Source organism: Myotis brandtii, unplaced genomic scaffold (genome assembly GCF_000412655.1).
Source record: "Myotis brandtii unplaced genomic scaffold, ASM41265v1 scaffold2927, whole genome shotgun sequence".
Taxonomy (NCBI): Eukaryota; Metazoa; Chordata; class Mammalia; order Chiroptera; family Vespertilionidae; genus Myotis; species Myotis brandtii.
The window spans coordinates 216587-229161 of NW_005361186.1; the positions used below are offsets into that span (position 1 = coordinate 216587).

A 12575-nucleotide genomic window follows, 5' to 3' on the forward strand; every position below is an offset into this window, starting at 1 on the left:
TGAGCTTCCTGCGTCCGCAGGTGCCTGGAGCCATGGTGATCATGTCGGAGTTCAGCGCGGCCCCAGCGGGCGTGAGCCAGGGCCCGCAGAAGCCCCTGCGGGTGGGCTTTTACGACATCGAGCGGACCCTGGGCAAGGGCAACTTCGCGGTGGTGAAGCTGGCCCGGCACCGAGTCACCAAAACCCAGGTGCGTGGGGCGCGGGCCGACCTGGAGCGGACCCTGCCTGGGGTGGACCCTGCCTGGGGGCAGCCAGCCGGGTGGGACCCCTGCCTGTAGGGTCCATCGTGGAAGGTCTAAACGCGGGCAATTTTTAGTTTGGTAGAGAAGGAAAATGTTTTATATTACGATTGCATAATTTGTACGAATATTAGGGGGCAGCAAAGAGGATAATGATCTAATAACCCAGGGGTGCAGTGCTCTCTGTTCCAGAGCTAACGCCCTTCCAAGTGAGCCTGCGAAGACTTAGTACAATTATTTAACTTCGGCTATTTTAAGTAATATGAAGGGTTACTTTGGTTATTCCCCTCACCTTCCCTCCCCCCCCCCAACTTTTTGTGACTTCTTGGGGACAAAGTGTTTTAGAAATTAACCTGCAAAAATGAAATGTTTAAATTAGGTTAAGTGAGAGGTTTTTTTAAATTAAAAAAACACACAAAATATCCTTTTTCTTTTTAAAAATCTATAGGTAGCAATAAAAATAATCGACAAAACACGCCTAGATTCAAGCAATTTGGAGAAAATATATCGTGAGGTTCAGATCATGAAGCTTCTGAATCACCCCCATATCATAAAGCTTTATCAGGTAAGGACCCAGTTTGCCTTTCTCTGTGACTTCTGGCAAGTGCTTTTGTTTTTATGTCCAAAGACCTAGGTCTGCAGTTTCTGGAGGCTGCCCCCCTCTCTTTGGGTGTATGTGGGAGTCAGGGGGTTGGTTGTATAAGGTAAATAGACTGATGTCTGTACGTGGTGAAGATTTACTTACAATTATTTTCTTGCTTTGGGGTCATAATTGAGATCTGCTTCATGAAGATCTTACTTAGTATTATGATTTGTTCCAGTTTTAAATGCATGGAGGTGGGATGTTGTTGCCTTTACTATGAAGATAAACAATCAGATCTATGTATTGACACAAGTCAAGTATTTAGTGTAGAAGGACAAGTTCCAGTGAAACTAGACACTTCTGCCTTTGCAGATTATTAAACTTTCAGACCAGCTGCTTTTACCAGTTTTCCTAAACTTACCTTTGCAAAGGCAGCAGTGAGCTCTTGTCTTCCCCCAAGTAAAATCCCATCAAAACAGAGATTTTGCTGTGGCGAGAGCAGGGAGCTTGCTCTTTAGTCCACGTTAAGAACAGGCTTCATGCTATCAGTTTGTTGGTTTGTTTTGTGACTTTATTTTTGTTCTCCTGTTGAAACTAATAAAGTACATCTTTGGAAAAGAAGTGGTGGTTTAATTAGGACAGCAAAGCAATCTCTTTCTTAGCGGCCACTTCTGTGACGATGAAGTAGTCTCGTGCAAGAGAATAAGTTCTTTGCAAATGCTCGCTATTCTGTCCGGTTGTGTTGGCTATAAGTTCCTTTTCATGACTCTCACGAACCCCTAAGAGACTGAAATGAATATGGGATGGTGGGAGTGTTTGTGCAGTTGGCAGGGCGTATAATGGGCAGGAGACAGGACTGTAATTGAAAATTATCCCACGGACGGCTCTTTACTCAGTTAAAATGAAGTAGAAGTTGTCACCGGGGCTCGTGTTTCCAGAATGACAGTTTACTCATCACTGTTAAGTGTGGCACTCACATCACCTGTCACCTGCTCTCTGGTTGGTCACCTGCTCTCTGGCTTGTGTTTTGTTTCTGTTGCCATTTGTAAGTTGCCGCCTGCATCGGAAGTTTCCTCCTGGGTCACTGATGTCAGTGCCTGAGAAATGTGCCCGGCCTGTTTCCGCAGCAGCGGGCTGACCCCGGTCTGCTTTAGACTGAGTGGGAGGGATGAGCCAGAGTGTGGCTGCCTTGTCCTCCTGAACCCGCTGGCCCCCATGTGGAGTAGCCCAGTTAGCGATGCCTTGACCACACGATCCAAGTGAGGACTCTCCTGGGGTGGATTTTCTTATTGCTCTGCGTGCTGCTCTGACTGTTAGGGGCAGCAGTGGTAGTTCTGGCCCTGGCTTTGACATGGGATCTGATTTTCATCCAGCTGGCTCAGGCCCAGAACCTTGGTGAGACACTAAACTCTTTCCTTGAGGTTTTCTTTTTTTTTAAACTTAAAACACATTCACTTTTCATTCTTTCTCCGTCTCTCTTTTCTTTTTTCTCACTGAGAAAAGGAATGAACTCGTCACTCAGTGACACACATCGAGGGCAAGGGCTGTGAAAATTCTAGCTAAACTGCCTGGTGTTTGCTTTGCTTTTCAGATTTACAGCACAAAGCAGTTGTGTTTAAAGTATTCCTTTTAAAGGAATAACTATGTTTTGAGCCCTGAAGAAATCTTTTTCTGTAAGAATGTATTATCTCTCTATCTCCCTTTTAAAATACCTGGATATGAGTTCGTTTTACTTTCAGTACAAATATTTGAATTTTACCTTGTTTCTTAGTTATGTTTTAAATTCTTTCAAAACAATTTTTCAAAGTGAAAGAAAATGCTCACTCAGGAAGGGAACCTTTAAGGTGTGCCTGACGCTGGCTGTTGCTGCTGACACATGCTGAGTAGTTTTCTGTACCCAGAGCAGACTGTGTGGCTCACCCGGCAGAGCCGGCTTTTTGTGGCCTACTTAATCATGTTACCAACGCATGTGGGGAAGGGGTATTTGCCATCTATTATTCAGCCGTGCTGGCCATTGGCTTGAATAATCTGCTGCCTGCTAGGCTTCTAGAAGAAAACTGTAGCAGAACTCTCGAATTGCTTTTACTTCTGTAGCCGCCAGAATCCTCTGGTGGGTGAGGCAAAGTGAGTTAAAACTACAATGTAGGAGAATTCGAATACACTCAGACCTTTACTGAGCCAAGATATAGCAGGACAGGCAGGCCAGTGAGGAATCACCTCTGACTTTGAAAAAACTCTCCTGAATAGGAATCCCCTGATGTGTTTCTTGATTGCAGAAGGTTTTTGTTTGTTTGTTTGTTTTTCCTTTCCAAAAATAATGAATGCACTCATCTGGAGAAGTTAATTCCCTGGGGCTCAGGTAGATTACTGATACCTCTGGTATGTTCTCTCTTCCTGTGGTTTAATGTTTAGGTCTTTATTTTTTTAGGTAATGGAAACAAAGGATATGCTTTACATTGTCACTGAATTTGCAAAAAATGGAGAAATGTTTGGTAAGCCACACTTTTCATACCTGTTGAAAACCAATGGTGCTCACTTGTCAGGAATTGCTCCTCCAATGTTGGGGTCTACCCACCTGAACTCCCACAGCATTCTTCACTTATGCCCCTGACGGCGGCTGCACTGTGGACTTGGAGGCTATAATTTTGTTTTGTCGCTCCTCAGATTATCTGACTTCCAATGGGCACCTAAGCGAGAATGAAGCACGGAAGAAGTTCTGGCAGATTCTGTCGGCCGTGGAGTACTGCCACAGCCATCACATCGTGCACCGGGACCTCAAGACCGAGAATCTGCTGCTGGATGGCAACATGGACATCAAGCTGGCAGGTGAGGAGGGCGCCCCCCGCACCCAGGAAGCGCTGCCTTGCGGGAGGGGGGCGTATGCAAGCCAGGGTCCTGGTGCTTTTTGCTCGGACACTTTTGAAACCTAGGCCCCTACTGTTTCCACCACAGCTTCATCATCTGTTTCTTTGTCTTTCAGACTTTGGATTTGGGAATTTCTACAAGTCGGGAGAGCCTCTGTCTACATGGTGTGGGAGCCCCCCGTACGCGGCTCCGGAAGTCTTTGAAGGGAAGGAGTACGAAGGCCCCCAGCTCGACATCTGGGTAGGAGCCCTGTGCGCAGCGTGTGAGGTGCCCGCGCTAGAGCTGTGTGCACCAGCAGGGCGAGCAGGCGCTGACCATGCTGTCTGGTTGTTTGCAGAGCCTTGGCGTTGTGCTGTACGTGCTCGTCTGCGGGTCTCTCCCCTTTGACGGGCCCAGCCTGCCAGCCCTGCGGCAGCGGGTGCTTGAGGGCCGGTTCCGAATCCCCTTCTTCATGTCTCGAGGTAGGTTTGCGCCGCGCCTTCTCCCGGGCAGGCGGGCGGGCAGGGGCTGTTGGGAACCCGGAATGGGAGTTCAGGAGGAGGAGTAGGTGGAGGAATTTATTTCCTGAAATGCCTGCTTGACTGTCTTCTGGGTCTGTGAGTCAGGCCGGTGTTACTGTAGGGTGTTTACTTGCAAAAGAAACCCAACCCACGGGGTGTGTTTTGAGTGCCCTACTTATGGCTGGACAGGTGCCTTCCTCTGAGGGTGTCTCCTGGAGCTGGCTGAAGGCTTGGTCTCTGGAGTCCCCGCCCAGGGCCCCCCGAGTCTCACCTGCTCCACACTCGTGCTTTCCTCTTCCATTCAGTAAAGGTGTCCACTGACTTGTGTGGTCACAGCAGCACGGGGAGCTAAGCGGTCTCTGTAGGGACATTAGGAGGACTGTGTCCCACTCAGAGACCCGCCGCTCGGTGGGGGGCATTCTCTGGTGGCTGGTCTGAGCCACTGGCCCAAGTCAGTGCTCCTGGCATTGGTGGTCTTTAGAATGGTCACTGAAGGGAGCGCGTTCCCTGCAAGGCTGAGGTGGCAACCCAGTGGGCGGTGGGGACCGTGTGCACAGGCGGTCTGCCCGGCTCAGTGCGCCTCCCTTGACCCCCAGACTGTGAGACGCTGATCCGCCGCATGCTGGTGGTGGACCCTGCCAAGCGCATCAGCATCGCCCAGATCCGGCAGCACAAGTGGATGCAGGCCGACCCCACCCTGCCACACACTCGCCCCACCAGCGCTGCTCTCAGCTACAACTCCAACCTGGGCGACTATGATGAGCAGGTGCTGGGCATCATGCAGACCCTCGGGGTGGACCGGCAGAGGACCGTGGAGGTGAGCACTGCCCATCCCTCCCCCCACCTTGCTTGTTCTTGCCGGGGGGAGGGGGCCGGGACGGCTTTATCAGGAAAAGCAGTCAGTTGCTAGTTGAGTTAAAATGGGAACACGGGCTAATTTAAGGGCCAGCTTGTCCACTCTTCTAAAGGATATTCTGGGCCACCCAAGAATAACCCTGGGAACAGCCTTGTCAGGGAGCCTCAGTGACCCGAGGAGCCGTCCCGAGTGCCACCTGCACACGGCCACCCTGCTGTTCCGTCCTCTCCTCTCTGGCCTGGCTCTGACCCGCTTCTCTGCCTCTGCCTTCCCAGTCACTGCAGAACAGCAGCTATAATCACTTCGCAGCCATTTATTACCTCCTCCTGGAGCGGCTGAAGGAGTACCGCAACACCCCGCCGTCGGCCCGGCCGGGCCCGGCCCGGCAGCAGAGGCCCAGGAGCTCGGACCACAGCAGTTTGGAGGTGAGGGGGAATCTCCTAAAGCCCCACCCCTGTGTCCCCTGAGTTAGGAATCCCTTGCTCAGATGTGCCTGGGAACCAGACACAGGCTGAGCCCCTATTCCCCTGTTCATTTTGTCCCCCATCCATTAAGCCCTGGGTGGGGTCAGGGGTTCCCCTGTGAGCCCCAGACCAGAGGATGCAGAAGAGGGGGTGCTGGTCATTCTGTTGGGGGTCAGGCCCCGCCTGTGGCCAGTCGACCCTGGTGCTGGCCTCTTGGTGCCTCCCCCTGGTCATTTCCATATGCGCAGCCTCGGAGGGAGGGTGCACGTGTCCTGAGCCTGGTCAGCTGGTGGCTGACATCTGCTAGTGCCAGAGTGAGGCCAGCATGGTCTTTCTTGGGATGCTCGTGGTTATCCCAGAGCCACTGATAGCTTCTGTCCTTCCATGCTGGCCCACAGGTGCCTCAGGAAGGCCTCCCCGGTGATGCTTTCCGGTCTTCTCTGCTGTGCCCACAGCCCCAGACCTTGGGGCAGTCTATCCTGCAGGCCGAAATGGACTGTGACCTCCACAGCTCGCTCCAGGTGTGTGAGCGTCTGCGAAGGGCGGCGTCTGGGACGGGGGCTTATCTCATTCCCAGTGGTGGTGATGACCCCACACCAGGTCACCCAGAGCCCCAGGGTCACTGGTTCATTTCCTTCCCGCACAGCCCTGGCTCTTCCCTGTGGACACCAACTGCAACGGCGTGTTCCGGCATCGCTCGGTCTCCCCCAGCAGCCTGCTGGACACGACCATCAGTGAGGAGGTCAGGCAGGGCCAGGGCCTGAAGGAGGAGCCAGAGGCGCAGAGACCCCTGCCTGGCAGCACGGTCCGGAGGCACACACTGGCCGAGGTCTCCACCTTCTCCCCATGTATCCCTCCCTGTAAGTGTCCACGTGGGCAGGAGCACAGCCTGGTGGGCGGGTTTATGGTTGGGACTACAAGGGGCTGATGAAAAACACACCTTTTATGCTGGGTGGTTTCTTATCACAGTTCTCGGATTTAACCCCCGAGGCCACAAGGATCACATGTAGACACTCCAGGAGGTCATTCCATGGTGGGGATAGTGGGCGTTAGCTGCCCCCAGGTGCCAGGAGGACAGGTCCTCATCCCTGGCCCTTCTGTGTCCTGGGTCAGCTCCACATATCACCTGCAGCCAGGACTCCTGCGCTGGCTGTCATGGACTCCCACTCCCCCAAGGTTGAGGATAGATGTGGGGAGGACAGTGCAGCTGTCTGCCTCTGTCAGTGGCCTCAAGGGCTACCCGAGGGCCTGAGAGTCACTGCCATGGGCATGGGGAATGCGACGTGGGTGCTGGTGGGTTGCATGGGTCGTGGGGAGCCTGTGCCTCCCCCCCCCAAGAACACCCTATTCCTTCTTCAGGTATAGTCATCTCCTCCTCGTCGGCGAGTCCTTCAGAAGGCACCAGCTCTGACAGCTGTCTGACCTTCTCGGCGGGGGATAGCCCAGCGGGGCTTAGTGGATGCCTGGCTGCTCAGGGGCTGGTGGGCACCTGTTCTCCACTCAAACTGGCCTCACCACTGCTGGGGGCCCAGTCTGCCACGCCGGTGCTGCAGGCGCAGGGGGCCCTGGGAGGAGCTGCCCTGCTCCCCATCAGCTTCCAGGAAGGCCGGAGGGCTTCGGACACCTCACTCACTCAAGGTGACTTCCCCTTCACTCTCATTCCCACCTTCCCTTCCAGATGCCGTGTGCCCTGGCAGGTGTCCCTTTGTTCTGGATGGCAGAGGTTCCCCTATCCCCTAGCTGGGCCTGGGTGGAGCAGCAATGCTCCCTGAGCAGATCGAAGGGGCCACCGGGTTCTGGACAGCCTGGTGTCCTGGGACAAAGTCACCTGGCCTCTAGAGGCTCAAGAGACGCTTGGGTGCCAAGCAGCAGCTCCTGCCCTAGAGAGGGGTGGGGTCAGGGAGGGACCCTCCACACCTGGCTGCCTGGGCTCCCACCATGCCACCCAGGGCTTGGGGGCCCTGAGCTCCCTCCCTAGTTCCGTGGCACTGTTCTGCCCTTCCACAGAGGATCTCAGTCTGCCCAGATGCATGCCTATTCGGTACTGGAACTGCTGCCCCAAATCCAACCTTAAAGATGACTTCCTAACCTTGCATGGGGGGTGGAGGGGTCATGGAAAGTATTTAGATGACCAGAGAGCACCCTCAACCCTGTAGGAAAGCAAACCAGTCCTTTTATCCATCATTTTCATGTTGCCTGTTCCTCCTCCCTCCTCCCCTCCATCTGGGAACCCCAGCCAGCCTTGGGCTGCTGGTCCTGGGCTGGAGATGGAGGGCCATAGACCTTCTCCATCTGCCTCTCCCCAGGCCTGAAAGCCTTTCGGCAGCAGCTGAGGAAGAACACGAGGACCAAAGGGTTTCTGGGCCTGAACAAGATCAAGGGGCTGGCTCGCCAGGTGTGCCAGCCCTCTTCCAGCCGGGCCACTCGGGGAGGCCTGAGCGCCTTCCAGCTGCCCGCTCAGAGCCCGGGCCTGCATGGCAGCGGGGCCAGCAGCCGCGAGGGCAGGAGCCTGCTGGAGGAGGTGCTGCACCAGCAAAGGTATGCCTGCTCTGCACTAGTCGCCCGTGACCTTGGTAGCACTCAGGTCCACTGGGATTTCTTGAGCAACCTTGTTTCTTAAGCTCCCCCTTCTCCGTGTGATGAGTGTGCCTCCCTACCCCAAGTGTGGGGAGATCTGTGGGCCTTGTTCCCGCAGATGGTGGCAGAGGTGGGGAGCAGTCAGGTTTTGTCACTTTGAAGCCTGTAAGTGGGGGATGGAGGGGGGCATGAATAAGAATGTCACCTCTGGTTGGCATCTCCGAGCTGCTGTAAAAGCACGACAGAGAATGGAAATGTCAGGAATTGCTCAGGGGATTAGTCACGCACAGCATTTCGTGTTCTGGGCAGCTCCAGCCGGCACTTCCATGGGGCGTGGAAACCGATGGTGTCTGAGCCTGGCCGGGTGGAACTTGTCAGGAGAAGCAGCGCTCAGAGCTGGCAGTGACCTGTTGCCCTCCCTGTTGCTCGTGTCCCTCCAGGTTGCTGCAGTTACAGCACCACCCAGCAGCCCCGCCCAGCTGCCAGCAGGCTCCCCAGCTGCCCCCAGTCCCGCTGGTCCTGGCCCCCTGTGACAGTGCCCTCTTTGTGTCGGGACTCCAGAAGGACCTGGGGCTGGGGCCTGGCCCGCTGCTGCCACCCCACCTCCTCCAGGCCGGGGTCTCCCCGGTGGCCTCAGCGGCCCACCTCTTGGACACCCACCTGCACATCAGCACTGCCACGGCACCCCTCCCTGCCGCCACACCCCTGCAGCCGCACTTCGCCATGCTGCCCTCGGGTTTCAACCCCATGGGGCTGCCGCAGGGGGACTGTGAGATGGAGGACCTGACCTCAGGCCAGCTGGGCACGTTTGTCCTGGTGCAGTGAGGGCTACCACGCCACCCTCCTCCTGCATGGGCTGCTGACTCCTCGAAGCAATAATCTCAAGAGTATGTGAAGGCGATTCCGGACTCAAAGCCAATAACTTCTGAGAAGCAAAACAAGCAATACGTTTGGTGTTTTGGCTTTTTAGTTTATTTTTGTTTTATTTTCTCCTTGCACTGAACAGCTGCTGCTGTGAGTAGGGACTGGAAAGTTTCTGAAGAAAAATAATAATTGAGGGTGTGTTGTGGGGGTGGGTGGACAGGAGGGAGAAGGAGGGAAGCGACAAGACAGAGGACAGTGCCGGCCCTGCTCACAGGCCAGCGCCACTGTGGGTCAGGTGGCGGCAGGAGGGGACCAACAGCTCCCTCGTCCATGGGCGCGTCGGGTCACGGAGGGCACTGCCTTGGACAAAGCCACAGTGTGAGCCACGCGCCATGGGAACAAGTGTGTGCACCTCCACCACGTGTGTGCACGTGCGGGGTTGAGAAGCATCCTTTTTTAATGAACAGTTCCACTTCCTGAAACATTTGTGCTTCGAATGAAAGCTGTGAACTTTGTGCTTTATACATAAGTTTTGAAAAAGCTCTAATGGCCAGCCCAGGAGAAGATAATCTGCAAATTCTTGGAATTCTCTCCCTTGAAGTCAGAACACAGAGGCTCACTTTTTCTTGTTTTAGATGGGAGTTTTATGGACTGCTTGGTGGTCGATTCCAGGAGTCTTCGGAGGAGCCACGAGAAAGAACCTCAAAGGGGCGGGTAGGCTCTGTCCTGGCACTTGGCACAGGGCCTGGGTGCCTGCGAGGGAAGTTACCTCCTGCCGCACATCTTATTTCCGCTGCTAATTACGTTTTTACGCATTTCATTATCAGGGTCCAAAAAGAACAACTGACTGGGGGATGTGCAATATAGTGAGGCTGGGACTGGGACAGTGGGCGGCGACCGCCTGCACTCACGGGTCACTGTCGGGCAGCCCCACCTTCCCCAGGCCCATACCTGTTAGGCTTTTGTTCAAGAAAATGGAATGAGAGGTCAGGTCATTATTGTTCAAGCTTTGTTCCTTTTTAAGCAAATACTGTATATGTGTATAAATAGACAGACACTACTTATTTTTTATATTTTTTACTACACCTTTGTGTTCCTGGTTTAAATTCCCCTCTGGCAATGTTACAAAGTGCTACACCAGGTCCGTGTGGAGGAGGGAGACAAGTTGCCCTTACCTGGCAGGTAGACCCAGGTGGTGGCTCAGGTGGCCATGGGCCTCTGAGTGAAGGGAGGATGCTACTGCGTGCTCCCTCTGCCTGGTCCGCACTGGTCCTTTACCCCCAGGTGCCTTCAGCTCTCTTGGCTCTTACACCCTCAGTATTAACAGGTAATGATGGCAGGGGAAGGTCGGCATTTATAAAAGCCAAAGATCACCGGAGTTTCTGGAGGGCGGGGAGGTGGTGGCCCAGAGAGGACACGGCCCCTGCTGGCCCTGTGTCTGCGTCTGCCCAGCTTGCTGCTACTGTCCTTCCTGCCACCACTGCTGCTGCTCTGTGGCTGCTTCAATGATGGGGGCAAAGGACTGTCCTTGCGCCTGGCCGCTGAGAACTCTCCGAGGCCTCTGCTGACTTGTAAGGAAGGTTGAGGACAGAGAGAGAACCTGGGGTCATGGGCCTTTGCCTCCTCACAGAGACAGCAACACAGAACCAGTTTCCCTTTTGAAAATCAGTTCTGTTCTAACCCAGAGATCAAAGGCCTCAGAACAATGACAAGCACTTTACGTTCACCGTGGTTTTCTTTCTCGTTGCTGTAAGTCAAGGTGTGTGTCTTGTTTAAGTGTGTGTGACGTGTGTTTTATAGGTTTCTCCACAGTGCTGTTCCCGAATGAATGCGGTAGCCGTTCAAAGGCACTCTGTGATCTGATTAAGATGTATATGGTTTGTTTGTTGTTGTTTTTTACTATAACTGAATTAATTATTTTGTTTCTTATGTCAACATGACAAATGTATGCCAAATGATTAGTGGATGTATGTTTTTTAATTTAATATTTAAATAAAATATTGGAGGGGAAAACCTTGACTTTTTCCCGTGGTTCTCTGGGGCGTACCTTCCGGCCGCTTCACTAAGAGGCCAAGTCCTCCAGGCTCATTGACGGCTCAGATCGAAAGAAGAGGGCCTGGTGCCAACGCCTGCATTCAGCCTGGCCGCAAAGAACTGGCAGCACCTAGCTGCAGACGCCACTCCCCTCGCCTGGCAGTGGTGTGGGCACAGGGTGGTCAGGGTACAGAGAGGAGTGGCCTGAGGTTGGCATTGAGGGTGTGTGCCAGGCCTCGCAGGCTCTCAGGCCCCTTCTTGGGGGGCAGGCTCTGCTAATCCGCTGAACCTCCAAACACCCACGTCTGTTCGCAGCTGGTTCTTCCCAGGCACCATTCACTCCTCTTCCTCTTGATGGTCTCTGAACCCACTGACAAGTCAGGGATTCGGAAGACTGACAGCCAGACTTCCTGGTCTGTTCAAGTTGGCTTTGCCTCCTAGCAGGAGGGCAGACGTGGCCACCTAAACAACAAAGGATCCTCTTCATCCTGCACCTGGAAAATATTTTTTGGTTAAAGTTTTTAATTTTTCTCACCCATTCAAATGGTCATTATAAAAAATAAATTTTGTAAAATAAGCATTGGCAAGGGAAAGATTGGAACTGCCGTGTGCTGCTGGTTGGAGACAGTCTGGCTGATCCGTAGCAAGTTAACAGAATCACCATATGGTCCAGCAATCTCACTTCTGGGCACAGACACACAAGCTGAAAGCAGGGGTGGGAACAGATCCTGCACACCTTTGTTCGCGGCAGCATTAGTCACAACAGCCAAGGGGTGGAAGCACCCCACGTGTCCCTCCAAGGACGACTAGATCAGCAAATGTGGTCCATGCACACAATGGGATGGTATTCAGCCTGAAAAAGGAAATTCTGACGTATTACACGGAGAAGCCTGGAGGGCATCATGCTCAGGACACAGTCAGGCACAAAGGACAAAGGCTGTGTGATTCCGCTTCCCTGAGGCCCCGGAGGAGTCACTCCGAGGGACAGAAAGGAGAGCGGGCAGAGTTTTGGGAGGATGGAAAGTTCTGGAGATGGATGGTGGTGGTGGTTGCACAACAGTGTGCATGTACCTAATGCCACCGACCTGCGCACTTAAAAATAGTCGAGATGGTAAATTCTGTATTGTGTGTATTTTACTACGATGAAAAGAAGGCCCTTTTGGGGGAGATGCCCAGGGATGCACAGCAGCTTCCTCCTGAGAGCCGGGCTCCGGGGTGAGGGCTGAGTGAGCGAAAGCATGGAGGAGAGGCGCCGTAGGAGGCAGATGCGCAGGGAATTTGTGAAAACTCAGAATATGTTTCCAAGCCTGTACGCGTGGGATGACAAGCCTGAGTGTTGCTTCAATGCAGCCAGTGGGTCTGAGAGGCCAGTGGGATCTCATAGTTTTGGGGAGGAGGCCCAGCCAATGAGGAGGGTTGTTGTCAGGGCTACTTGGTTGACAACAGTTACATCATATACTGAGCTGTGGCTCGCAGCACCTTGAGGGACTGTGGGGTGGGCTTCTGACAGGAAGGCCAAGCAGACCACGCACACCCAGGAAAGCTCAATGAGCCCCTGCGGACGCCAGTGCTGGGCCTTGCTCCTGTGTGGCC

The 12575-nt window shown here is 53.7% G+C and overlaps 1 protein-coding gene across 3 annotated transcripts; it reads left to right on the plus strand.

Moving 5' to 3' along the window:
- The first annotated feature begins 6 nt into the window (after nt 1–6).
- SIK1 (salt-inducible kinase 1) lies at nt 7–10967 on the plus strand. Of its 3 annotated transcripts, none has more exons than XM_005869386.2 (13): nt 7–188; nt 688–804; nt 3251–3314; nt 3487–3648; nt 3803–3927; nt 4025–4148; nt 4784–5004; nt 5319–5468; nt 5906–6028; nt 6154–6367; nt 6867–7145; nt 7814–8045; nt 8525–10967. In XM_005869386.2, the coding sequence occupies exons 1-13, from the start codon at nt 33–35 to the stop codon at nt 8907–8909; spliced, it is 2352 nt and encodes a 783-aa protein (XP_005869448.1). In that variant the 5' UTR covers nt 7–32; the 3' UTR covers nt 8910–10967. The 3 variants fall into 3 exon arrangements, with proteins under 3 accessions (XP_005869448.1, XP_014397711.1, XP_014397712.1); XM_014542225.1 differs by having other exon boundaries at nt 7744–8045; nt 8525–8700; XM_014542226.1 differs by lacking the exons at nt 7–188; nt 688–804 and adding an exon at nt 823–2217.
- The last annotated feature ends 1608 nt before the right edge of the window (nt 10968–12575 follow it).

Excerpts from the sequence above, each read along its gene's own strand:
- SIK1 (XM_005869386.2), top strand. The coding sequence starts at position 33 with ATGGTGATCATGTCGGAGTTCAGCGCGGCCCCAGCGGGCGTGAGCCAG. Across the intron at positions 189-687 it reads ACCGAGTCACCAAAACCCAG|GTAGCAATAAAAATAATCGA; the intron begins GTGCGTGGGGCG and ends AAAAATCTATAG. Across the intron at positions 5,469-5,905 it reads CGGACCACAGCAGTTTGGAG|GTGCCTCAGGAAGGCCTCCC; the intron begins GTGAGGGGGAAT and ends GCTGGCCCACAG.